Raw genomic sequence first — 27379 nt, 5'->3', positions numbered from 1 at the left:
ATGCTGATCACGCTGTGCTACCTGTACCTGTGGGCGCGCTGGGGGCCGCGCTCGGCCGCGCTGGTCCGCAGCACCGTGCGGAGGCTGCACCGCTCCCGCTGCTCCTTCACCTTCTGCGCCCGCCAGCCGCAGCCCGGGGAGCGCGTGTGCCTCCGCATCGCGGAAAGGTGTTCTGCACCGGCGAGGCGCAGGTAGAGCCGCGGGGATGCTGCGGGGAACGGGGGGCGGAGTGCGTGCGCGTCCCGGCCCCGCGCGTCCCGGCCCCGCGCAGCAGCGCGGTTGATTTTTTTAAGGGTTTGGGATCGGGAAAAATAACGCGCGGAGGGGATTTCCCCGCGCTGTCACAGGCGGGGGGATGGAGGAAGGGACGCGCAGGTGGTCGATTTGGTAGGAAACGTCAGCTCGGCTGTGGTTCCATCTCCTCGCTGCTTGCCGGAGCTCGTTGGAGTAGGAGATGGGCCGAGGGATGCTCCGTGTGCTACAAATGTTTATATCTGTCTATAATAAGTGCAGCTTTGCAAGGACAGAAGGAAAGCTTGGCTGGGAGAGCTTGAGAGAATTTCATCGAGTCACAGAGTGGTTCGCGTTGGAAGATCTTAAAGATTTTTTTTTTTTTTTTTTTTTTTTTAAGGAAGACCTTAAAGATCGTCCCGGTCCAAACCCCTGCCGTGGGCTCTAAGCCCCAATGTCTTTGGGCGCTGCCAGGGATCCAGGGGCAGCCACAGCTGCTCTGGGAATTCTATGCCAGGGCCTGCCCACCCTGCCAGGGATGATTTTCCTCCCAATAGCCCCATCTAAACCCACTCACTTTCAGTTTAAGGCCATTCCCGCTTGTCCTGTCACTCCACGTCCCTGGGAAAAGCCTCTTTGAGCGCATATGAGGCTTTAGTCTAAAAATATGTGCTGTGTTTGTGCGCTCAAGATTCGTGTCAGGGGTTTAAAATGCGGCTGGATCTGCCCTGGAATGTGAAAGGAGCCTTTGGTTCCTGAGAGCCGTGGTCTCCTCCCCGTACGAAACGTTGTTTTAAGTGAGAAAAATGGAGGGGGGAAAATGAAAATCGCGGTTTTTTACAAATGAGCAGGGGTGGGGGAGGCTGTGGCAGCCCATGACAGTGGAAAAATCCTGTGCCTGAACCAGTTCCACTTGGCGCTGCTGGGAGCAAAACTAAAAGTGAGCTTGCTTGACTTTCAGGGTGAGAAGTGGAACTCCCCTGGCACTGCCCCCAGCCAGCCTGAATTATTTAAATGGATGTTGGAGTTCTCTAAAATTGTCACTAAATGCCGGGATTGGTCTGGGTGAGGCTCTTCTTGCTCTCTGCTTTTTGCTGATGTTGGTGTGTGTGTGTGTGTGTGGTTGGGAATTATTTCAGTTGTTCCAGGCATTGCTGGGAAGGGATTTATGGAGCGTGTCAGTGCCTGAGTGTTCTTCAGGAAGCACAGAAGCTTTTCATGAGTTCAGTGGGTAAAGAGAACGTTTGCAGTGAGGGAAAACGGGATTAGAAATGCTGATGGGAGTTGGTTCTATTTAAAACTAGGGGGTTTTTTGCTATTTAATGAACGGATTATTTCACGCTCCAGGGCGATGGTGGCAATCTCCGAATCTTTCACAGCCAAGTTAAATACCTAATTCACATTCCAATAAAGCTCTCCAAACCAAAACAAAGCTGTGTTTAGGGGACTTCTGCCTCAGTCACCCTGAATTATTGTTCTGTGAAGAGGATTTCAGCTGATTCCTGCTCTTTGCTCCACTCCTGCTCGTTTCTGAAGCAGCTTCTCCTCAGTCCTTGCCCAGCCAGCACATTTTTTTCTGTCTGCAGTGCTGTTCATGCAGACAGTTTTTATAATCTGCTGGGTTCGTTGGGAGCTGGGAAGCCCTCTGGGGAGCTGCAGCTTGGCATGAGGTTTGGCACAGGCTCGGCGCTGTTATTCAGTACGTTTTTGTCTCTTTAAAATACGTGGTGACAGCGTGTGAGGATCCTTGATGTGCTGCACCTCGGTGTGAGGGCTCTGGCCCTGCATCACCAGGGAGCTCTTTACATCACCTGCGAAGAGATAAAAGGTTAACTAAGATTCTATTTTTTGGCTTCTGGGCAGCCAGCAGAGCTCCTTTGCTCTCTCAGTAGCTTGGACTGTGATCAGTAGCTTGCTTAAGACACTAACAAGCCATAAATCATCACCTGGAAAGGCTTTTTTTTTTTTTTTTTCCTGGGTTGATCTTTAGCCAAATCGGATGTTTAAGGTACTTTTAAAGCCTCCTGAGCTGGGTTCACTTTCCTGTGGGAGAAATCGGTATTTGTGCAGCTCCTGTGCTCACCCAGGGTGGTTGGATCAGTGAACTGCCCCCAGAGCCTCAATATTGTGTGGTTTTTTTGTGATGTGTGCAGGGATGAACACATTCAGCCTCAGAATTTGGTGCCAGAGGGGAAGGGAGTCTTTCCTGCTCCTGCTGAGGGTGTGTGCTCGTGGTGTGGCAGAAGCGAAGCAGTTATTTCTAGCGCTTGCCGTTTTTTAAATAGGAAGTTCAATGCAAAAATCGACGTAAAAATTAAAAAATTGGTGTTGTGTTTTCCTGAGAAGCTGTGAGGCGTCTCAAACGTGTTTGTTGGCCTGGTGATCCGGGGTTTTGTGCTTTGTTTGTTCCTTGGTGAGCTCAGGAGAGGGAATCTTTTGTAATTGAATAAAGGAAACTCTTGTCCAGTGGTCTGCTGAGTGGTGGATAGAGCAACTCATGGAACAAAATTGATGCTGAACGAATTATTTCTGTATGTTTTGTGAGTTTCATAGTGGATGAGGAGTTGTGATGCAGATGCATGAGGATTCAGCGTGGATGGGAGAGGAGGATCAGGCGAGTGAGGAATGCTGCCAGTGGCAAATGTCCCACAAGAGTCTCCGTGCCAGTGGCTCAGGGGTTTTGTGTTCCACTCTCTCTTCCTGTAAAGCTCAAAGCTGGAGTTTGAGTTGGCTTCAAAACGTGGCTTGCCACTTTCAGTTTTACTTCTAGTGCTCCCTTGTAATGGCTCAGAACTTTATCCCCTTTTTTTTTGGTCTCGTGGGGGATGTGAAATAATCATCACCCTTCCTGCGAGGCTGGAGGGTCAGCTCTGAATTTAAGCTGGGCATAATTTAGAAAGGAATTCTTAAATCTGCTGCTTCCTGTGCAGACTTAATTTTCCTTTCCCGTTTCTTTCAGTTCCTTGATGACTTAAACAGGTGGAGTGTGCTTCTCATCTCTCCCTTCCTTCACCCCGAGAAGCTGCTGCCAGCAGAGCACATCGCCTTTGTGACAGAAAGCGTTTCTGCTCACACAGAGAGCTTGCAGAGAGCCCCTGACTCTTCAGTGGAGGTGAGAAACTCCTTGTGTCTTGCAGAGGAGGGGCTGCAGGCGGCTTGTGATTGGGAGTAAAAAAGGGAATTGCCTCCTTTGAATCGCTGTTAATAATTAAGCTCTGTTTTGTGTTTCAAGCAGAGCCAGAGACATTTCGTTGAGGATTTTCAGTAGCGTTTTTTTCTCTGGCTGTGGGTGGGAATTGCCCTCCCTGCTCTGGAGGCAGACTGGGAGAAGCTGGGATTGTTCAGCCTGGGGAGAGCAAAGGGCCTAAAGGGGCTCCAGGAGAGCAGCTCTGGACAAGAACTTGGCTTCCAGTGCCAGGGGGCAGGGCTGGATGGGAGACTGGGCATCAGGAGCTGTACCCTGTGCCCAGAGCAGCTGTGGCTGCCCCTGGATCCCTGGCCAGGCTGGACATTGGGGTTTGGAGCAGCCTGGGACAGTGGCCCTTGTGGAATATCCTTCTCCTGCTTTTTGTTTTTTTTTTCCAGCCCCCTTTAGGCACTGGAAGTCTGTTGGCGAGGAGAGATGGATCTCTCTGCCTCCAGGGCACGGGGAAAAGGGCAGATGTGCCTGGCAGGATGTGTGTGTGTGCAGGCTGAAATAAAACACCTGGGCTGCCTGCTCCAGAGCTCTTCCATGAAGCCCCAGGCTGGGGTCACCCCTGGGGCCATGGAGAAGGCGCTGTCCTGAGTGTCCCTAAGGGCCATCTGTCACCTTTGCTTCCTGGAATCGCCTTTCAGGCTCTCCCCTGGAGTTCAGCAGATCCCGCCCACAGCTGCTGGTGGCCTGTCTGCTCCCCTGGGTGAGGAGCCCGTGGTTCCCAGGTCGTTTTTGCAGGAGATGATCCAGCAATCCCCTGCTGGAGCCAGCGTGGGGAGCAGAGGGCTTGGTGAACAGACTGATCTGAGGGCAGGAGCACAGCTTGGGAACGGGCTCAGCTCCGGGTTCGGGGCTGCAATCGGCCTTGGGGCGCCTTCACCCCCTGCCAGGGCAGAGCAGAGCACGGATTTGGGGCTCTTAGTCAGGAGTGATTGCCAGAAGTGCTGCTTCAGGGGAAATCCTTGGCTTCATGGAGCTCCCAGAGCTTGGTGGGACCTCTTCTGCTCCAGTCTTCTCATCCTTAATCTCCATGGCACACGTTTCCTTGGAGAAAAGCTGTGTCAGCTGCTTTGGAGATGATTTTATTGACAGGTGGAATCCATCCAGGTGGGCTCTGCTTCTGGAGATGAAGGAGCTGTGCCCTCCCTCTTGTCTCAGAGTGCACCTGGCCGGTGCTGGCCCAGCTCGGATGGAAGATTTTTATTTTATTTTTACTTTTTTTTTTTAGCAGAAAGATCCACAAAAACATCTGCATTGAAGCTCTAATTATATATTCTTTAGGTGTTTTTTTTTTGTGGGTTTTTTTTTTTTTTTAATTAATCTTAGGTTCACTTTCATTTTCTTTAGGATGGGAAATTTTGCATTCTTATGTGGACATTAATAATTAATTTAAATTAGAAAGCTCAAAAGTGAGAGCCCCAGGCAAAAAAAAAAAAAAAAAAAAATCAGAACTAAAGAGGACTCCTGGTTTATTTTGTTTATTGTTCTTCTGTGTGAACACAGTCAAGTGCTCTTAATTTTGGGACCTCTGGCTGTCACCATAGCCAGGGCCTGTGGGAGCACGCTGCTTTTGGGGGAATTTCTGGCCAGAAAAGCTGGTTTTTGTAGGGGTGTCAGTGATCTGTGACTGGTGAAAATGAGGGGGACTCAGAGAACAGGGGTGTGAATAATGTCTCATCTCTTGCTAAGAGCTGGCCTTTTGTCCTTCTTTTGATGGAATTTTGATTTCAAATTGTAGCAAGAAAGCTGGAAAATACTCCCTGAGGGGTTTTGCCGTGCTCTGGAGCCAATGGATTGGTGCCAAAGCAGGATTTCAGGGTCATAGGTTTTGACAAGAGCTTTAACTTTGTAAATTACTTCTGTGGGTTCAGTTTATTTCCACTCCGCAGCAATAACTACATTTCACACCTGAACTTTTACTTGGTGCCACGAAAGAGAGATCCAGAGCATCAACAGATCTTCCTCACGGTTTCCAGGTGTGGGTGTTACCTCCTTGTGCCTGTTCTTTGGGTAAAAAAGGACATTTAAATACTCTGGAGGTCTCTCACCCTCCAGCACAGTCACACTGAACCTGGGACGTGCTCTGGAGCTGGGCTTAACCCCAAAGTTCAAAGTGCTGAAGCCCCACACGCGCTGCTCCCCTTTTCCTTCTGGAGAGGGGATCTTTCCAGAAGTCATGGACCAGAAGAAACCCAACCAGGTTTCTTGTTAGATATCCAAAGGCCAGAAATATAAATCTGGATTGAGACCCCAGCCCTGGAATTCCCAGCACAGGAGGACGTGGAGCTGCTGGAGAGAGCCCAGAGGAGGCAGCAGGATGAGCAGAGGGATGGAGCAGCTCTGCTGGGAGCAAAGGCTGGCAGAGCTGGCATTGTTCAGCCTGGCCAGGAGAAGCTTTGGGCTGAGCTCAGGGTGGCCTTGCAGGGCCTGAAGGAGCCCCAGGAAAGCTGGAGAGAGACAATTCCCAAGGGCTGCAGGGACAGGACACAGGGAATGGCTTCAAACTGAAAAATGACAGGTTTAAGTGGGATGTTGGGAAAAAATCCTTTCCTGGGAGGGTGTTGAGGGGCTGGAATAGAACTCCCAGAGCAGCTGTGGCTGCCCCTGGATCCCTGGCAGTGCCCAAGGCCAGGTTGGAGCAGCCTGGCACAGTGGGAGGTGTCCCTGCCATGGCAGGGGTGGCACTGGGATCAGCTTTAAGATCCCTTCCATCCCAAACCATGCTGGCATTCTGTGACGGAACGGTCTCTCCTTCGGGTTGTGCTAATCAGAAACTCCTTTGAGAATGGCTTAGAAAGGAGACAGAACCATCAGGGTTGTTTGTTCTTTCTTCTTGCTCCCTGGGGAAATACCACAAAACCAAAAGTTGGAGCTGCATTCTCTCGGCTGTCGTTCAATTAAATGTAAACCATTTAATCGCAGGAAATAAAAAAGGTACATTTCTCTGGTGGGCTAATTATGAACAAGTGGAATAACTGACAGCTCACCCTCAGTTTGTGCCTTCAAAATAAGTTTTTCCTTACCTCAGCCATTGTTTTACGTCTGCTGTGTGTTCGTGGGAAGGTGAACCCCATGGAAGTGCTGTCAGAGTGCTGCAGCTGCTCTGGGGGAATTGCACTTTGTCTCTTTTTGGGACGTGGCAAAGGCTGATTTTTGGGGGTTTTTTAAGGTCATGAAGGCAGGTGCTGCTTCCTTGCCTCAAAAAATTCCTTCATGGGAGAGCAGCTGGTTTGTGTATCCAGTTGTGTCTCCTACTTGTGCAGCCTGGAAAAAGGAATTTTTGATGTAGATAAACATCTTGAACCCTCGGGGTTTAGTTAACGCTCCTGATAACGTTTTATCAAACCCCTGTCTTTTGCTTTTGTTCTTTTTATCAGCAATCTTGCTTGGAGCTTGTGCTGGAGGAAACAAATCCAAACAGAATTTCCCTTACAGAACGTGACATTTTGTTGCTGGGAGCTTTTTAGAGCCTTGATCTTTGGGAAACGATTCCTTTGTACCCCCAATTTGCTGCCAACACTTGCTGCGGGTGTTGTTCTCTTCCATCAGGGCTCAATCTTTGCTGCCTAAAGCAAATCCTTGGGGCTGTATTCGGTTCTCCTGCAGTTCCTCTGGCAAACTGTTGATACTGGGGGATTTTTCCATGACCTCTCCCGACTGAAAGCCATCCATATGCTCTGTTCTAGATTGTGAAGTGGTCAGACTTTTGTTCACCCTTGGCCTATAAACCTGGTGAACCTTTTAAGTTAATTGCTGAAGCCAGTGTAGATAATTTCAGTAGCCTTGGAATAGCCTTCCTGGAAGACAGGCTGCAGATGGAGAACGGGATGGTGCCGCACAGGATCGTCTGTAAGTATCCTCCTGATCCTTTTTAACAGCATTTTGGGGTTCTGCTTGTTTTCAGGGCTTTGCACTTGGTTGTTGTACCTGCCTGAAAAAATTTGCGTTTGACGGAGTTCTCTTCCTGCTGGGATTCCAGGCAGCTGATCCCTCTAGGTCATGGGATGGTGGAGTGGGTTGGGTTGGAAGGAACCTTAAAAATCATCCGTTCCCACTCCCCGTGGGCTGTCACTATCCCAGGATGCTCCAGACCTGAAATTAGAAAATATTTTCTTGAAGTCTTGTCTGGTAGATTAACAAATCTATTAAAAAAAGACACCAAAAAACCCCCTGCAAAACTGGAAGTTTTTAAGGAAATGTTCTCTTTCTTTTCCTGTCTGAAATAGAACCTGGATTGAGAAGAAATTGATCGGGCTTTTTGTTTGTTTGTTGGGTTTTTATTTGCTTTGCTGGTGTTGTTTTAGTGTAGGTCACAGTGCACTGGCAGAAATTAAGGAATGACAAAATCAACATGTAGCTGAAGTGCAAGAGCACAGGAATATTCTCCCAAAAGAATCTGAGGGAAAATTCTGCCTCTCTTGGTGCTGTTGTGCATAAATATCCCCCCAAGGAAGGATGGAAGCTGAGAGTGTGCCAGTCACTCCGTTTTTAAAATGTTTCCTGCTTCCTTTTGCTTCCAGTGCTGCGTGAAAGCTGCTCCAGAACAGGCTGGGGGAGGCTCTAGATGGAATAACAGAGGTTGGAAGCTGTGAAATTCCCTTGGGAATCTCACAAAAAAAAAAATTAAAAAAAAAATCTTGCTTCATGTTTCTGCTCCAAAGGGGATGAAGTTCCGTAAGGAAAGGGATTGAAGTTGGATCTGCAACAAAATTCTGTTTCATTAAAAGCGTGATATGAATTAAAAGCGTGATAAGTGTGTTTGGTTTTGGGTGAGTGTGGAAGGGTTGAGTAAAATTTTTCAGATTTTTGCCTTGAAGCATTTTCGTGGCTCAGCAGCTGAAGAAACCCTCCCTTGCGAGGAGTATTTTCTCTCTCCTCTTTGCTCTGCACATTTCACGTTGGGAATTATCATCTTTGCCCTTCTCACTCGTTTTTGCTACGAGATGCCTTCGCATTTCTGTCCTTTTCAGGGGAAAAGGGGAATTTTTATCAGTTCTTCTTGTTTTCTTGCTTTCCCTTGGTTTCTTAGCTCCGGGATCTTCTTGTGGGTGGGTCTGTCTTCCTTTCTGCAGACTGAAATCAGTTCAGATACCTTTTTGCTTCCTTTTCTTGTGCCAGACCTTTATCTGCAGCCTTCAGCAGTGCAAGGGACGTGGTTCCATATCTGTCTTACCCAATACCTTCACTTTATTTCAAAATAGTTTATTTCAAAACAGCAGCAAGTGGTTTTAAACCCTGCCCTCCTTAGAAGAGCAGTACTTTTCCAGAGGTATTTTCTTGTCTTCATTTTGTGTTCAGATTTATGTTACGAGTGCAAATCTCTGTTGTTCTGGGGGGGTGGAAATAGGATTTGTTGTGTCAAATAAGCGAAATTCTTGCTGTTCCAGAGCATCTGTACAGAAATTAAATTCTGCTGTTAATGATATTTATCATAACCCTTTTAATCTCATTATTCTAACCTTTTTTTTTTTTTATCCTTTACCTTTCCCAGCTGTCCATTTAAAGGAATCTACTCTGAAGGAGCTGGCAAAGGAGGCGCCGTCGGTGAAGGAGGAAAGCTCAGGCATGGATGCAGTAACTCCTGCTGGGAAGCCAGGATCAGGACAGAGCGAGGAGGAGAAATCCAAGCTGGAAGAAGAAAGGGAGCAGGAGGAGACAGGGGCCGAGGAACATCTCCACTTGCACATCTCCAGCTGCCACGAGTGCCTGCAGCTGGAAAACAGCACCATCGAATCGGTGAAATTCGCCTCCGCGGAGAACATTCCGGAGCTTCCCGACGACCGCAGCGGCAGACCGCGGGAGAAGGAGGACGAGCGTCTGGAGAAAGGAGTGAGGGGAGCAAACCTCGCTGGGAAGCCCCCTAATATATTGATTTACGTGGGCTCTGAGCCTGCCCAAGCCAGGTTCGAGCGGGTGAGCTCGGTGCTGGGGGAGTGCGTGGACGCGGAGCGCTACGCCATCTACCAGCTGCGCCAGGAGCAGGTGCTCAGGGACCCCTGGGCTGACAACGCCCTGCTGCTGGTCATTGCCACGGAGGAGCCCATTCCTGAGGGCAGCCACAAGCAGTTCATGACGTTTCTGTCCAAGGGGGGGAAGATCCTTGGCTTTTCTTCGTCCTTCGCCTTCGGGGGCGTGCGGGTAAAGCGCAAGAGCGAGCTGAGGAAGGCCGTGCGGGAGCTGGTGGTCTCTAGGAAGGACGGGCCCGAGGTGAAGCTGAACCTCCTGGTCAGCGGCTGTGTTTTTGAGGAAGGGCTGAAGGGAGATGCCAGCAGAGTGAAGGTGTGGAGCCGATTAAATAACGGCGATAAAGAGCCGGTTATCGTGCATCTGACTCACGGGAGCGGCGGGGGAGAAGCCATCCTTTCCCAGGTACTGGGGGCAGGGAGGAATCCGTTTCCTCCTTGCTGCACGCTGCGCAGTCCTCAAAAACTGCTCCCGCTGCGTGTTCCTGGGGATTCCTGTCGAGGGGAGGTGTGCATTCATGGAATGGTTTGGGTTGGGAGGGACATTAAAGATGATCCCAGTGCCAGCCCTGCCATGGCTGGGACACCTCCCACTGCCCCAGGCTGCTCCAGCTTGGCCTTGGGCACTGCCAGGGGTCCAGGGGCAGGCACAGCTGCTCTGGGAACACTCATCCTCCCCACCCTCCCTGGTGTGGATGGCTGTCCTGGATGTCCAGGGGATCCAAACACAGGGTGGGTTTCTCTTGGGATGTCACTGCTGTGAAAACGCTTTCTTATTTTCACCGTGCAGCCAAGCATGTGTGGATCAGGAGGAGTTCTGTGCAGGAAGCAGGAATTTCACTCGTCATTCCGTGGAAATATCTCCAAGGGGTGCCAGAGGATGGTGCCAGACTTCCCAGTGGTGCCCAGTGACAGCACAAGGAGCACTGGCCATAAACTAAACCACAAAAAGTTCCACCTCCACATGAGGAGCCGTTTCCTTCCGTGGAGGTCACAGAGGCCTGGAGCAGCTGCTCAGGGAGTTTCTGCTGGAATTTCCCTTCCTGGAGACATTCCAAACCCCCCTGGACACTTCCCTGTGTCACCTGCTCCAGGTGATCCTGCCTGAGCAGAGGGTTGGACGGGATCATCTCCTTCCAAGCCCAATTATTCTGGGATTCTGTCATCTTCCAGAGCAGAGCTTTCCCTTTCAGCCTGCTGGAAGTGGTGCAGGAGCGCAGCTTGAGCAGATTTTGGGAGGTGGGGAATAAATCCCCCAAAATCCCTACAAGAGTAGGAATTGTGGCGAAGCCAAGACGTGCAGAATAAACCTTGCTGGAAGCTTTTTTTATGTTTCCTGAGTCCTTATTCAGGCTTTAAAGCTTTAAATGTTTAACATTCTGCACCTGTCAAATAGCTCAGAGAACCTGGGGGGGTAGAATTGAGCCAGGATGAGCCAAAATCATTCATTCCACTTAAAAATAATATCCCAGGAGATAGGTGCCTCTCCAGTATTCTGACATCGTGATCTCTGGTAAAAAACCCACTCAAAAACGAAACAGATTAGTTCAAGTGTTCACAATCTTTCCTTTCTTTTACCTTCTGGATGATGGGTGAGGAAAGCTTCCATGGGCAGGTGAATGTTGGTCACTGATTATTGAAATGGTTTCAATATTCCCAGCTAAAGCTGTGTGTGATGGAAGGGGCTGATCAAAGGTGCCTCATGTTCAGAGAACACAATCTGCCAAGATTAAGTTAAGGAGTATAAAAGATGAACAAACTTTGTGAAAGGTTCTATTTTTTAGCAATATTTTGGGTAGGAAACTTCTTATTTCTTTCAGCAGTTTAAGTGCTCGGGGATCAGGTATTGAGACTCTTGGAGCAGTTACAGAGCTCGGAAATATTCGGGGAGTTCTTAGAAGTGTTTTTGTCTTTTATCAGCTTAAATCTGCTGGAGTTTTGGGAACTCTGTTGGACATTGTAGGATATTTATTGCTTTTTTTTTTTTTTGTAGGCAGCTCTGCCCCCCAGGCTGCTGCTGCTGGTGGAAAATGGATTTGATTCTGTCCTTGCAAGTTCTGCTTTGCTTCACCCTTTAAATTGATCCTCCTGCTGTAGTAAAACTTAATACTGCAGAGGTTTCCCCCCACCCCCCCAAAAAAAAAAAAATAAAAAGGACATCCAGAGCACAGCTTCAAAAAATCAGATTAAAAGAATCAGTGTGACATTTCATAATTCTAAATGACTTCCAGTCTGGATTTGAAAAGCCCTTTTTGTTTCCGGGGGGCAGGCAGTGACATCAGCCATGAAATATTCTGGCAGGTTTGTTTCCCTCTTTTCTGTACTCCTCTGGGGGCTGGGGGTGTCCTGCCTCCTTTTTAATATATTTTTTTAAAATTGTGGAATGATTTGGGTCGGAAAAGATCTTAAAATTATCTCCTCTCACCCCTGCCATGGCAGAGACACCTTCCACTGTCCCAGGCTTTTCCAAGCCTGGCCTTGGACACTTCCATGGATCCAGGGGCAGCCACACTCATTCATTCCCCTGAATTTCAAGGAAAATATATAAACCACAGAGGACATCCTTAAATTCTGCAAAAATGGAAGAAATGAACAAAACCGAGGGCTTTATTTAACAGCAGAGAGTGCAAGGGCTTTGAAATACCTTGTAACCCAAAAGGAAAAGCAGAAAAGAAGGAGCCAAAAAGGTCTGTGAAGGAGGGTTTTTTTTTCCCTCTTGCATTTAATTTCAACTTTTAAGCATGAGGAGTGATTTTTCTACCAGTACAGAAAGTAACTTTTTTAGACAGAAGGGTTTTTAGCTGCACTGATTTCCACTAAATTCATGGGACTTGCTAGAGTTCTCCATGTCTCGTACAACTTCTAAAAAGCTCTTCCAGATTTAATATCATTTTAATGGAATTTCAATTTTAACGGAATTTCAAATTCAATGGAATTTCAGTTTTAATGTCATTTTAATTGTGATGGGATCCTGCTCTTGTACAAGCCAGAATATGACCAACCTTGCTGTTGGTTCTGGCAGACCTGAAAAGCAGGAGGTTAAATTTCAGGTTACATACAAATTTGATCAAATCCTCCAAATAAATTTCATTAAGAAGGGAAACTTTAGGTCGGATTTTTTAGAGGAAATTGTGGTGTACTGACAGCTGTGATCCCCGGACCAGAAACTGATTTTATTTTTCAATGTCTCCTGCCAGGCCCATTTGGAGCTGGACAGCAGCTGCGTGGAGGTGCAGACCGAAGAGGATTTTAATTTGCTCAAGATGAGCAATTCCAAGAGATACGAAGTTCTCAAGGAGATGCTGACGTGCCTTGGGCTGAGCTGTGAATTGAGAGGAGTTCCTGTGCTCACACCCATTTATCTGCTCTCTCCAGATGAGGTAAGCTGGGATTTACCCTGCCAGGGAAATTCAGTGTTCTCTTAAACCTTGGGATTTCTGCGTGGAGGGTTTTCGACAGATGTTCCAGGTGAGCAAAAAGTTTGATTTTTAATCCATCACTGTTCGTTCTCTGTTGGAAGGAATTCTGATTTTAACCACTGGGGTTAATTTTACTGTATTTGTGTGTTTGCTGTATTTCTGTTAAAGACTTTTTAACGCTGTTCCTTAATTGTTTGCTCCAGAAAATAGCAGCTTTAAAACCCAGGGTTTATCGTTCTTTTAAATCAAGATAAAAAATTCTGCACGGGCTGGCAACAAAGTGGGAGTTGTGAAGAGCAGAGTGGAGTGAGTTGGGAAGGGATTGCACAGGGAAAATCTTGATTCCTGAGGATGTAGGAATATTTGAAATACTCCTTGTGATATTTCCTGGGAATATTGGTAACCCAGTATTTGTGATCAGCTCTCCATGAGACACTGCTCTGAAGAATTGTGAGGAATATATAAAGCAGTTATTTTTCGCTTGTTTTTCTTTAAAATATGACTCCAGGATTGTGTATGAATTGATTCTCTCTTCGTGTGGCAATGTGGAAACAAAACTAAAACCCACATAACCTTTTTGACTTGCATTAAATGTGCTCCAGCCACAAGATTTGTTTATTGAGCTCTTCCTATTTCTGTTCTCCTCTGCCACTATTTTTTTTTTCACGATTGTTTCTGTCCAATGCCTTTTGGACTTTTCAAACGTGCCGTAAATGAAAATTCAGCCTATTTCTATCCAAACTTGCCATCTAGTGGCATATTCCAGGGTTGCACACCATCAAGTACAGATATTTTAACTGCATGTTCTTCCGTTGAAGTTCACACCGCAATTAGTTTTTAAAATTTTACCCCTAAATTCTACCCATAAATTATTTTATCCCTGAACCTCGTTCATTTTAATGTGGTTTCGTGTGATTTTAATCGTTTTATTCACCTATTTTAGTGGTGGTTTTGCTGTGTGTAGTCAGTGTTTTAATGGCTTTCCCTTTAGCCATGATACAATTCCAGAATCTCGTGCAAAAGGAAATTGTGTGTAACAACTGCAGTGCCTAAGGAGGAGAGAGCAGAGTATAATAAATAATGAATGTGTTAGAGTTTAGCTTTCTCACAAATTACTTCTTTTTCTCCGTCCATCCTGTTCTCCATAGGTCTCCTTGCTTTCCCAGAGAGCCGGGAGGTACCAAAAATCTGAATTACTTGAGGGAATCCTTAATTGTCTTGCCCGCAAGTGATTTTTGGGATGATTTTCTTGGATTCTCTGTGATAAAAATGCCAGAATGAGTCAGTTAATGCTCAAGCAAGCTCAAGGTGCTGTTAACAGATCCAAAAATAATGAGAAATACTTTGGTTGTTCCAAGGCTTGGCAGCTCAGGAGGGATTCCTCATCCCCCAAACTGGAATTTCCATCGTCTTTAAAAACTGCTGGTTCCCCTCACTCAGGTTTTTCTGAATAATTTTAGCAACCCCAAGCTCCTTTTGCTTATGAGGAAGAAATAATAATTGGGTTTGCTCTGCATTTTCTACTCCACTAAGAGGAGGATAAAGCTGAGGGGGGTTTTTGGGGGGTAATATTAATAAAATTCTTTCAGTTTTAAGTGCCGGTTTGGGGAGTTCTTCCGTTTACAGCAGAGCTGTCCCCTGTTCTCTGGGATTTCTTTGGCGCCTCTTCCATTTTTTACCACTTCAGAATTTTCACCAGGCCTGGTTTCTGCTACATTTTGGGCATCAGATAAAACTTTGAACTTTATTCCGTGAATGAATAGCTCATCCTGACTTTTCCTTTGCCTGAATCCCTGGACAATCTTGTGTTTTTCTGCATCGTTGTCGAGATGCTGTCAATAATCCCGTCAAACCCACGCTGCTGATGGATGAAAATGTGATTATTGAGAATTTAAGATGTTCTTCTCCACTCTGTGAGTCTTGCTTGGTGCCTTTTCCACTGGAATTTGTTTTCTTTTCTTCCTTAGGATTCACATTTTGAAGTTTGAATTTCCAGTTCCTGGGCTTTAAAACCACAGTCTTGCTGCATGGATTAAAAAAAGCCAACAAAACATGAGCAAGACTGGAATTACTATATTTTAGATTCAAATGAAAGCCCTGCTGTCAATAATGGATGGTCATGTCCATCTTTAAGAATTTTAGATTTTTAGCAGGGAAGATTCTGCTGCAACAACAGCAAAGGCAGCGTTTGAATGAAGAACAATTGAAATGCCGGTTAAAAGCTTAATTAAATCTACACCACTTGATGCTACATGGAATTTTAGAGGCCGCTATTGATCCCAAAACCCAGCACCTTTGTGTTTTTCTCCTTTCCTCGCTGGGCTGCAGGACAGTTGAGCGAACTGAGATGGAAATTCTGTGTCCCCGTGGGAAGAGGGGACTCAAAGTGCCCCAGCCTCTGATCTGTCGTCTGGCACCCACATGTTCAGTGGGCAGCTCCAGGCGCAGAGATCTGATTTTTTCTGCAGCTTTGCCCTTAAACTCTCAACTCTTTGCTCTTTCAGCCATCTCCAAGGATAATTTTTCAGACGTAAATGCCAGGATTGTGTTTTATTGCCGGGGGAGGCGCAGCGCAGGTTTCAAATGGGAGGATTTGCTCCTTGAAGAATGGGATTTGTCGCAGTGGTGATCATTCCCCTTAGGAATTGTTACACCCACGCATTTGCTCATCTTAAAACTCCAGTAAAAACTCCTCAGGCTCCAAGTTCATTTTTTTGTGCGTGTGCGTTTGAGTAACTCAGTAGCTGGAGGAGAATCAGCTCAGCTCAGAGCAGATTTCCACGTCTCGATTCCGGGGTGGCATCGTCTGCTTTTAAATTCCAGGTCCATGATGTCAGCCGAGAAAATGCGGAGTCGCTTGATCCTGAGTAAATCTTCCTTTGAGGATGGGAAATTTGAGCTCTCAGCTAACACTATAATGAACCCTGATTTCAGGGTACATTTTGAGACAATCCTTTCTGAAATATTTCCATGCATATTCATGGGTGTTGTAGGACTTGAGATTCAACTTCGTGTTTCTGGTTTTTTTTTTTTTTTTTTCATTTCCAGTGCTAAAATCAGGGGGAATTACACTGAAACTCCAGAGTGTTTGTTGCTGTCCAAGTTTTTGGTTTACAAAAATGTGTAATCTCCAAAATGGGAGATTTGCATGTTTTCTCTTACCCTCGAAGCATGAGCATCATCCCAGCCTTACAGACAGTAGGACAAAAAACAAGAACTCTTGGGAATTTTTTATTCCAGGAAATAGATTTGCTCTTTTCTCTGGCTCAGAAGTAACCTAAGAGCTGAGGATTGTGAGAGACTTGAATAAATCACTGATAAACCATTTGTGTTCGATACTTTTTTATTTTTTCCGTATGACGTGTATTATTTGAAATGAGCAAAAACCTTTGTACTTGAAAGTTTGTTTCTTGGCTAGAAATGAAAATACCTTTCAAGGCAAAGCAGCTTCGAGGACAGAAAGATTTGATGAAGCGATGTAAATGCGCCTGCAGCAATTATTTGCTGAAGCACCTTATTGCTTTTGGGGAATGGATTTAATGTATGTGTGAATCTTTTCCTAAGGACTGATATCTGTGCTATCAATTAAAAATATTTGTGCTTTAACTCCATGGATTTAGGGCTCTTTTCCATCATAAATTCAAAGGAATTTGTTGGGCTGCAAGGCTTTGAGTCGCCTGTGGGTGGGTTTGCGTTTGCTGCCTTGGTGTTCTTCCCTCTCCCCTCCTCAAATTCACTTTTATTTTCTTTACAACAAAAAAACTTGCAAACCCAGAAGGGCCACACGAATTGTGAAGGAAACTTTTTTCAGTGTGGGCATTCATGGGAAGTGTCGATGTCTGGATTCTGATCATAATTCCTGCTGTTTGCTGGTGTTGGAGTGTGGTTCTCTGAAGGGAATTGTTCTCCAGGGAGATGGGTTTTGAGAGTCTGTAACTCCCTCTTTTCCTCTTTTTGTTTCATTAGCACTCAGGATAATGAAATTATGTAGGAATTGTGTCCAGATTCAACAGGTCAGAGCTGCTTTGGTCTGGTTTTTGTATCTCAGTGATATCTCCTCTTGTGCCTCAGTGAACATTTGTAACACTCATCGCAGAATCACACGGTGGAACAAATTCTGTGTATTTAGAAAGATATTTTATATCTTACTTCCTTCTCCTCAGTCTTCTATTACTCTGCACATTTTTATTAGTGTAGTTTCCTCGTAGAACTGTTGGTTCTTGAGTTAAATTTGTAAGCTTTGGCGTTCCAGTTATTTGGTAGAGGTGAAAGCTTAAAGGAGGCTGAGTTTGTGGAGAAGATTTTGCACCAGTCCAGGGTAGGACACTTCTCACAGGTTATTTCGTGCCAAGAGGCACAGAATGAGAGTCAGAGAATCCCAGAATCATCAGGGCTGGGAGAGCCCCTCAGGATCACCCAGAGCCACCCCAGTGCCACCAGCATCACCCCAACCCTGTCCCCAAGGGCCACATCCAGACTGCTCCTGAGCACTGCCACAGACAGTGACTGCAAACCTCCCTGGGCAGCTCAGCCCAAGGCCTGAGCAGTCTTTCGAAGGAAAAAAAAACCTTCTAATCTCCAACCTGAACCTGTCCTGACAAAATTAAGACCATTCCCTCTCCTCCTTTCCCTTGGGACACGGCAGCGCAGCCCGACCCCCCCGGCTGTCCCCTCCTGTCAGGGGCTTGTGCAGAGCCACAAGGTTCCCCCTGAGCCTCCTTTTCTCCAGGCTCAGCCCTTTCCCAGCTCCCTCAGCCCCTCCTGGGGCTCCAGCCCCTTCCCCAGCTCCCTCCCCTGCCCTGGACACGCTCCAGCCCCTCCAGGTCCTGTTTGATGGTTTCCTTTTCATGGCTCTCTTCAGATGCAAAGAGCTGGCTTGGATCACTAAGGGACATTAAATTGACACCTTACTTTGAAAAATGGGTTTGTTCTGAAACAAAAAAACCCTTTTGCCTGTGTGCAGAGGACAGTGGAGATGGGAAGGGTCTTGAAAACCTGTGCTGTGAGGAGAGGCTGAGGGAGCTGGGAAAAGGCTGAGCCTGGAGAAAAGGAGGCTCAGGGGGAACCTTGTGGCTCTGCACAAGCCCCTGACAGGAGGGGCAGGGACAGGAGGAGAGGAAATGGCCTCAAATCGCACCAGGGCAGGCTCAGGGTGGAGATTGGGACAGAAAATTTCCCTGTCAGAGTGCTCAGGCCTTGGGCTGAGCTGCCCAGGGAGGTTTGCAGTCACTGTCTGTGGCAGTGCTCAGGAGCAGTCTGGATGTGGCCCTTGGGGACAGGGTTGGGGTGATGCTGGTGGCACTGGGTGATCCTGGAGGACTTTTCCCACCTTGATGATTCCGTGATATCAGGAATAGTGAGTGATAGTGACTGCAGGTAGAAGGCATGGAGAAGAAGATGATGAGGATTAATGACGCAGTCACAAGAAAATTTTTCAGGAAAATTTCCTTGGCTCTTTGTTCAGAGGCAACTTTTTAACCAACCCTATAGTGCAACGTGGCCATGAAACCATAAAAGGCTTTTTACTGATTTGTGAGACAAAAATTCAAGTGGTCAATTGAGAGATTGTTTATCCTGGTGGGACACAGGATTTGACTGACGATGAGTTTTGTTCGTGCTGCCTCCTCTAAATATGGCTTTAAGGTGAAGGAGGGCAGGGCTGGATGGGAGATTGGGCAGGAATTGTTCCTTGGCAGGGTGTTGAGGCCCTGGAATAGAATTCCCAGAGCAGCTGTGGTTGCCCCTGGACACTGGGGCTTGGAGCAGCCTGGGACAGTGGAAGGTGTCCCTCCCATGGCAGGGGTGGGAATAAAATGATCTTTACGATCCCTCCCAAACCAATCCATCCTGGAATCCTCTAATTATTAGAAGGCTGGAATTATCTCCTAATTTGTTCACTCTTGAAACTTTTGTCAGCTTTTTTCCTGGAGCTGTTCTTTGAGGAAAAGCCGGGATGCTGCAGGTGTTTCCGGTGCATTCACCAGTCCTGACCAGTGTCCCTGCCCAGCTGAGCCACATCAGCCTTGTCATTGTCCTAAAATCACCAGGAACCTCTGTTGCTCCCAAAGCTGGCTGCAGTTGAGGCTTTTCCTCCTTCTCCTGTAGTGAGGGGAAGGTGTTTGCCAGCAGGGGACACTTCCGAGCTGGATTTCAAGGGGAAGAAACGAGGCAGGGATGGAAAGCATTTTATGCACAGTGTGTTGTGTAGAGATTTGCATTAAAATGTCTTCGCAGCAACTGCCCTGTATGTTATTTCCTCAGTTTTAAAACAGCTTTTGAACTTCCACAGGAGGCGGTGGCCTGTAGCGTCAGAACACAGTGAAACATTTCCAATTAGGAAATCTTGATGAGAGATGAGGGGAATTCCAAAAGTGGAGCCGAGGGATTCCAGGTTAAGGATACCTTTTCCTTTTTTGCTGTTTATCTTCAGGCAGTGTTTCCCACATATTTAGGGGAGAAGGAGAGGGAAGTTTGGCAAACATTGCCTTCATTTGACACTTCTCCACTTCAAATTTTGTCTTCCTTCTGCAGGGTGGCAACAAGCGTGCTGTTGCTGTTAAACAAGCACGAAGCCCATTTGTAGGCACATAATAATGAACAGCATTCTTACTTTGCATGATGGTTTGTAAACAGCTTTTGGGCCGTGTAGTTTTTGATTTTGTGTTTTATTGATTCAAAAAATACTTTTGAGGATCATTTGGAAAGTGCAGGAAGCTTTGAGGAGTGAAAGAAAATATGTTGTTTGTAGCAATCTCCATAAAAAGGGTCTTAATGCTGCTGCGAGAACTAAAAGTTAATGCCTTTTGTACCTTAATCTTTGTGTGGAGCTCGCTCTGATGTGAAATTACGATGTGCTGGCATCTGACCAAAGTGCCACTCATGGAATTGGATTCTCTCATGTTTCAAGGCTGGCTTCCAGTCAGCGTGCATGATACTTCACAACCACTTTCTTCAGCAGGCATGTTCCTTCTGTACTGGAGAGAATGGAAAATTTCATTATGCCCCCGGAATGGCTTATGTAATCTATATTTAAAACATTTGTGATCTCGGTCTGCTGCTGATTTCTCACTCTTGAGACGACAGAGAGCAGCGCCAGGCCTGGGCATTCCTTGAGTACAGCTTACTCAGCAGAGTGCTGAGGCTGGCTTTCCTTAGGCTCGGTTTTATCTTGGAGTTTGTGATGGGGATCCGAATTGAAAAAGTCAAACCCTCGGTGGATCGATCCCAATTCAGGTGTCGCCTTCTGCCTTGGCGTGGGGGCTGCAGTTCAAGTGCCTGGGTGTGGATTTTGTTTCAGCGCTCCTGATAAAGGCTTTGGAGTCAGGGCTGCCCTGGAGCAGATGGGGGATTTTGGAGAGCAGCAATCCCTGACTTGTGACGAGCGCCGCGGATCCGCGGCCATTTGGCACCGCTCGGACCTCACTGGTAAAGATCTGACAAAAGTGGAGGATTTCCAAACATTAAAAAAAAAACCAACCCTCAAGATTCCCTGACTGTCCATGGGGCCTGCAGCTAATTTCTGGAAGTGAGACTGGGAAAATGAGAGCGGGCTTGGCATCAGCTGGAGCCCGGAGATCCTCTCGAGTTACCATTGCTCAGAAATGACGCCTCCTTCCCACAATGGGAAATTGTTGTGCTGCTTGTCAGACAGTTTCATTAGGGCTCCTTTTGTAGCTTCGCTTCTCATTATGGCCAGAATAGATATTGAATTAACACGTATTTTAATTAAAGGGACGAGTCGAATAAATGTGTAGATAAATAAATGGCTATATAACCGAGAGGAAATAGGAGCATCTTCCAAAAAAGAAAAAAAACCTGCAAACTTCAGCTGCTTTTGAAACACTGCATTTGCAACATTCAGGTCTCCTGGATATGTATTTGATTCCTTTGACAATTCAGTTACGCAGTAATGATATCAGAAAAAATAAATGAGCTACAACACAACGTTTATTCTTCGAGTTTCTCAAGCTAGATTTATTCTGGAGAATTTAGATGGGAGTTTTAATTTGAGTTACTGATTTAAAAGACACTGTGGTGTTCTCCGAGTTTGTCACTGGGCAGAGGCTCCAAAAAAAACCCTTCTCAGGTGTGACCTGTGCCAGCAGTTGATGGGGAAAGGACTGCCCTGGAGGCTGTGTCGTGTTTCTCCTTTGACAGTCCATTTCCAGCCATGGTCTCTGAGATGTTGAGGAAATCAGGAAATTCCAGGTGCAGGGGGAGTGGAATTTGGCATGTGCCTGTCTGGCTGACACGATGCAGTTCTTAGAGTGAAAAGCTGATTAAAGAGCAGCTGTTAGCTGAAATCAGAGAGTTTGCTGTAGTTTTCTGCTGCAAGTGTCCCGTGAAAGCTCTTTTTTTTGGGGAGGTTTGCAGTGGGTGTTCCCAACAAGCAGAACATGTTCTGCTTTAATAAACCACTCCACTCACTTGGCACTTGGACTGGTGACATGAAGGACAAAGGATTTGTAGGAATATCGATGGAAGGTTTTCTCAGAAGGAAAAAAACCCAATCAGAATGCATCTTGTGCTGTCTGTTTTCGCGGTACATGGGTTTTTCTCCTGCCAGGAAAAGAATCCTGTGTAAAGGTCCATCAGGGCAACCTGTATTTTACAATTAGATCATCCAGAGCTGTTCTTAGGATGAGGTGGTTTAATTTCACCCATTTCAGCTGGTCACAGTTTTATCTCTGCCAGCATTTCCTGGAGGATCCACAGCAGGGATGAAGTTTGGCCCTGCACCTGTGTAATTCCATAATTCTATATTCAGCCTCGTGTACGTGTATATATGTGTTAATATGTTTACAAATATGCAATTACTTAAATCTGCGCATAATTTTATTGTATTAGTCATATTGGCCACCTCAAATTTCAGAAATTACCTCATTTCTTTACCTATTTCTTACTAAATACGCCAGATCATAAAAGTGCCAGAGGCCCAGAGGAGACCAGAGAAGAGCTCCAGCCCTGAGAAAAGTTGGGATGAGAGTTCTCCATGGAGTGTGTAAATCAGAGCATGCTCCTTGACTGATGAGGATAAGGACTTTTTTTTGGAGAGAAAAAATGCAGGAGGAAGAGCTGGTGGATCTGGTTTGATAGCAGATGAAAAAGCAGAGGCTGTGTGGGAGGAGGAGAGAGGGGAATGGGGCAACAGCTGAAGAGCAGAGGTAAGGAGTAAGACTTGAACATGGAGAAAATGACTTTATTACTGCGTTTTCTAGCATTCCCTACAGCTGCTGGTTGTTACGTACATATCTCATAATTTTAGCTATAAAAACTCCGCTGCTTTGGGCTGATGGTTTCACTGAAATGCAGGACAACGTTGGATTTTTACAGCTTGTTTTATTGAGAATCACTTTCCTGCTCTAGTGCATGTTCTTTCTCAAACTTGCACTAAACCCTGCTGCTGAATTTATCCAAGAGATGTTTTAGGAACTACTTCAGAAAACATTCCAAAAATATACTTCTTACTTTGTAAAAAAACCTGAGTAAATGTATAATTAAAATAATAGTAAAAGCCAAGCCGTAGCAGGATCGGGATTGAGGAGATTTTAACACGGAAAAGAATAGTTTCTTCAGTTTGAGGGTATTAATTGTAATGAATTTCTGATTTTTGCACTTGGTGAGAACTTAAATTTGTAGTTTAGATCATTTAAAAACCGAAGTCTTTCGGAGTGGGTTCACAGATCACCGAGTCTCAAAACATTTGCTGGACAAACACCCCGCGTGTAAATTTTTAATTCAGCTTCTTTCCTTTGAATATGGACTTACGTACAGAATTCCATGTCTTAACAACTTCAGCCAGAGAAACTAAATAAAAATAAAGCTGTTTTCATTTGCTGAGAGAAAGAAAGAGAGAATATGGATATATATGGATATTAATGTGGATTACTGAACCATTCACTTATGGCTCCTTGGTTTTTTTTGGACTTGTGTTTTGATGTTACACTTGCAACAAAGAAATTATTCATAATTTCTTTTGTAATTTACCATTCAACTGATGAACAGGTCGTAATATAAGTATAAAAAGTTACATTGGTCTCGTGATTAAAATAATTTAGAGGAAGAGCAGCGTCTCATTTTAAGAGCTGTGCCTGGATGTTCCCTGTTTATGGAATAAAGTCAAGTTTTAGGAGCTGAAAAACGTCTTAAGACCCTCAGGAGTTTTAAAAATTATTTCATGGGAGCACGTCTCAGCGTTTCCATGGAGTCAGAATCGATGCAAATTAATTCCAGGAGGTATTTCTGAAATTTCTTTTGCAAGATAAGGAGCAATAATTGTGTTCTGATGCACGATTGTCGAGGTCTAAATAAAAAAATTGCATCTGGCATGTTTTGACTTTCGAACTTATTACATGAAGTGAGCAATTACCCGCGCATTTTTCTGGTCTGGAAGACGTTTCTTCTTTCGAAGATGGAATTGTTGTCGTTAGGACTGGTGAATGTACCACTGCTCCCTGTCAGGAACAGCACCTGCAGAGAGAGCTTTTGTCTGGTTATTTTCCATTTTTTAGCTGTGTTTTAGGTGTTGGTATCTCCATACAATAATTTGCTGATGGAAAGGAAAATACAGTAGCTGAAAACAAATGGTAATTCTTTTTTTTTTTTTTTTTTTTTTTCCCTTGGAAAGAGGAGCACATTCCCAAAGTTACCATAAGCAGTATGAGCTGCAAATTAAAGTCAATATTTGAATTTCCAAGGTTTTTGTTAGAAATACCTGGAGACATTTAAAACCGTTTTTCTGCCTTTAGAATATTTCTGTCATTATTTCAAAAGGATGTAGTTGGGAGCTTTGTGCAGTTAGGGGAGGTTTTTCCTTCTGTGTGTTTTAGCCATAGTGATATTAATAACACGCACTGATATTAACAGATATTGGTAATAATCTGTTACAATATTGATATTAAAACACATGTGGGAGGGTAAGCATTGGATTTGGTGTTTCAGTCCAAGAGTATTTTTGAATATCCAGAAAATATAAGGGTTTCCTTTTGGTATCTCTGCAGTTTGTTTGGAGGTGGAAGTGGATTTTTCTCCAAATATTTCCGAGCTTTTTTCCACCCTGCACAATGCACTCTGTTTAATTAGCAACCCAGAATTAACAGATTAGACATTTTTGAGCTGCGTTAAACTTTATTACGATTATTGCTGCCCTTATTGCTTCATAGAAAAAAAATTCTCCATCTGTTCAAGGATGTTTCTTCCTCTTAGAAGCATTTGATAATTTGCTGGTAAAGTTTAATTTGCACAGCCACTGTCACAATCCTGAGGTGTTTTTTTTCTTTCCACTGGTTTGGCAAACTGGAAGCACTTTAAACTTTAAACTCAAAATTAAATAATAATTGTTTTGCTCACGGTCTCCCGTTTCCCCAGCAATTATGTTCAAGAAACAGATCCAAACTGTCCTTATTTAACCAAGGAGAAATTAATCACTAAATGCCACCTATTGCTACAGATTTTGTCTGATTTGAGTGCATTATTTTGTGTGCAACTATTCTGGAAGTGCATTTTAAACTCCTTTTTTTGCATTTTAGTACTGATTGAGGTAATCCCTGAAACTTTTTCCTTCAGGACAATTCATTTTTAGAAGTTGCCCCTTCAGTTTGGGACTGTTTATTACAATATAATGATTTTCAGCAAAGTTGGTTCATATTTGATCAGTTAAAAGTTTATCTTTGGAGTGAATTTGCGGTAGAATTAAAAAAATTTGGATCCTTTTGTGACACTCAGAAGAAAAATAGCCAAAGTCAGGACAGCCTTACAGAAGCAAGGACTGGAACAAATTCACTTCTGAAGTCGAGAAGCTGGAGAGAATGAAGTGAAGCGAATCCTTGCCTGGATTAATGCAAAATTTTAGTGAGAAAAACCATCTTTTTCAGGTGTGCAATTCGGATGAGCCCTAAAAAACAGGAGTGAGAGATGTTTGCGGCACTGTGGTTTGATTTTAGTCAATTTGAGCTCTCTTAGGGCCGTGTCCTGCATCAAGTGTTGCACTTTAGATTAACCCCTATTCACAGTGGTGGAGCACAGATATCTGCAGGGGCAGAGACAGGTGGTTATCCTCCAAAAAAACCCAGGAGAATCCCAAATCCTGCAGAATAAAGAATGTGCCGTTGTCAGAAATGCTCCTCCCTGCCCGTGTTTTGCTCTGCCTCAGCTTTGGGTCTGCCCTTCTCTGATTCTTGGAGTTCCTTTTTTCCCAAAATCCTGAATTTCAGTGCTGAGCTTTCACTTTGGACATGGAAATCCAAACGTGGCCTCGTGGGGTAGGAGCTCGTGGGGTGTTGGACTTGAGGCAAACCCCTGGGTTTGGTCCATAAAATCTTATTTTGTAAGTATTAAATAAGTTTTACGTCCAGCTTTAAAGGAGAAATTAAATTTGAGGCATTTCTTTCCCATTTCTCCCTGAAATACTTTCAGCTCTTACGGAGGCTCTGGAGCTCATTGTTGGATCCTGAAATCCAAGGTGCGGTGTAGGATTGGATCTTCATTTTCCTGGGTTTCCTCTGAGGGAGAAAATTTTACTCCTTTTGCTCTGAACAAGGTTCAGTCCCAGCAGGAGAAAGTGTTAAATCTGAAAAGGCTGCAAAAGGAGAAAATAATTACAACGGCTTAAAAACCACGCAGCTGGGGATTGCTGTAAATGGAATTTGCATATCCATTCTCACAACTGAGCCTTGTGCGAATACTGTGTTTAAATACCGAATTTTCAACCGTGTTTTGTAAGAAAAAAATAATAATTTCTAATAGCCTGGGCATTAGTGAGGCTTCTTTCGGGGTTCTCTATTTGCTGTCCAAGTTTTACATTGCTGTATATGTATACGGCGTATTTTTGAAGCTAAATAAAAAGCAGGGTTTATTTTTTTTTTTTAAATTAAAAAAAAAAAATCCCATGCTGTCATGTTAATTTTTTAAAAAGATCTTCGATTAGCAAAGAGATCTTAAATGAAAATTGGTTAGTGGCAGCTTGATACTGGGTTTTGTCTTCGGAGCAGGATAACAGACCAAGCGTATTCCTGCAGTTAAAGTGTAGAATTCCCAAGAAATCCTTCCTTTCCAAGATGTTCCTTTTGCAATTTGCAAACCACTCTTGTCAACCTGGGTGTGTTTTAGAAAGGAATATAAAATAAAATCCATGTTGAACATCAGGCTCGGGGCCGGGGCCGTGTTGTAATCCCCGAGCCGTGGTCCATGTGAAAACGTCTTGTGGTTTCACCTTCACATTTCACAGACATTTCTTTAGCTCCAAAATCCCTCCAGTGTGACAGAGAGGAGAGGTTTTGTTGTTTTTTTGGGTTTTTTTTTTTTCCTCAGAAAAGGCAAAAATGAGGTCCAGCTGAAAGCTTGTTGGGAGTTTTAAAGCGTGTTTACAGTGCTAAGAGGAGAATCTTTGGCTCCTGTGCTGCTGTTTCATATTCATGAACACTAAATTCATTCACATTTGATGTGCGTAACGCTGCTGAAAGGCAAAACAAACCTGCTGGGAAACCTTCAGCAAAGAGTTGGGTATTATCAGTGCGAAGAAAAAATATTTTCTTAGGTTTTATTTACTTCAATCATTCTACTGCTAATTCCAAGATTTTCAACAAACAATTTTGTTGTTAGTTTAGGGGGGGGGGAAAAGAAAAAAAAGTTTGGTACCAAATAAAAATAGCATTATGTGATGGCTGTTTAAGAGAGCCAGTTTTAGCTGCTGAATATATTGCATCTAATTTATTGCCCTATTAGCTGAGAACAGAATTCTTCTGTATTTTTTTTTTCCTAGTCCATACAGAATACTTTTGAGAGCGATTTCATATATATGCGTCCGGCATTTAGGGTTAGATTTACATCTTCATTTATTCTTCCAAACGTGACTTTGATTATATAATTAAAAAAAAATAAAAATTGACCCACTTTAATACGCATAATGCTCGGATTTTAGCGTAAAAGTGGAACGTCTTTCTGCCTAGGCTTATTTTTAGCCCAGTCGCACCCAGGTTTAATTTACCGTAGACTTTTCCTTGCAGAAAAACAACAAATCTGTTACAAAGTAGGTGTCGGGAAGAATTAAAACGCCCGAGCCGTAATTTCTCACACCTTTTTTCCTGGTAGGATAAATCACCACCTCGCGGACCTCTGATTTATCAGCCTTTTGGTGAAGCGTTACGTGGTGATGTCGTGTCAAAGGTGGACCTTGTTCCTCTGGGTCCTTTCCCCTCAAAACCAGATTTATGGGGCTGCTGTGGGACCAATTCCCCTCTCTTTAATAATAATAATTAAAGAGCTGCGCTTTAATTTCTGGGATTCAAAGCTGCGCGCTGGTGAATGAGATTTTTTTCGCCCCCTGATTTTTCGTGTCCCGTGCTTTAATATAAAATTTTATCGTTTACCGAGCCTAAACTTGAGTTTTTCGCGTAACGCGTCGACGGTGTATTTGTAATAAATCAGAGGAGTCCTTATTTGCTTGTTGTATGTGGGTGTGGAGCTGACTTAGCGCTAATAAAAGCATTTTCGACTGTTTTAACACTCCGTTTTTGCTCTTTATCGCCGCAGACCGAACTGTAAATTGTGTTTTTAGCAGAGAGCTCGAGTAG

At 44.8% G+C, this 27379-nt stretch overlaps 1 protein-coding gene across 1 annotated transcript; it reads left to right on the top strand.

The window, feature by feature from the left end:
• Positions 1 to 27379, top strand: LOC120747874 (biotin--protein ligase-like). The gene is given in 8 exon segments (XM_058424368.1): positions 1 to 157; positions 160 to 191; positions 3191 to 3343; positions 7114 to 7276; positions 8919 to 9796; positions 12588 to 12770; positions 26898 to 27027; positions 27339 to 27379. Coding segments are annotated over 8 exon segments (1737 nt in total).

The sequence above is a fragment of the Hirundo rustica genome, unplaced genomic scaffold (assembly GCF_015227805.2).
Source record: "Hirundo rustica isolate bHirRus1 unplaced genomic scaffold, bHirRus1.pri.v3 scaffold_252_arrow_ctg1, whole genome shotgun sequence".
Lineage (NCBI taxonomy): Eukaryota > Metazoa > Chordata > Aves > Passeriformes > Hirundinidae > Hirundo > Hirundo rustica.
The sequence above is the reverse complement of the archived record's forward strand: the minus strand, read 5'-3'. Positions and strand labels throughout refer to the sequence as shown.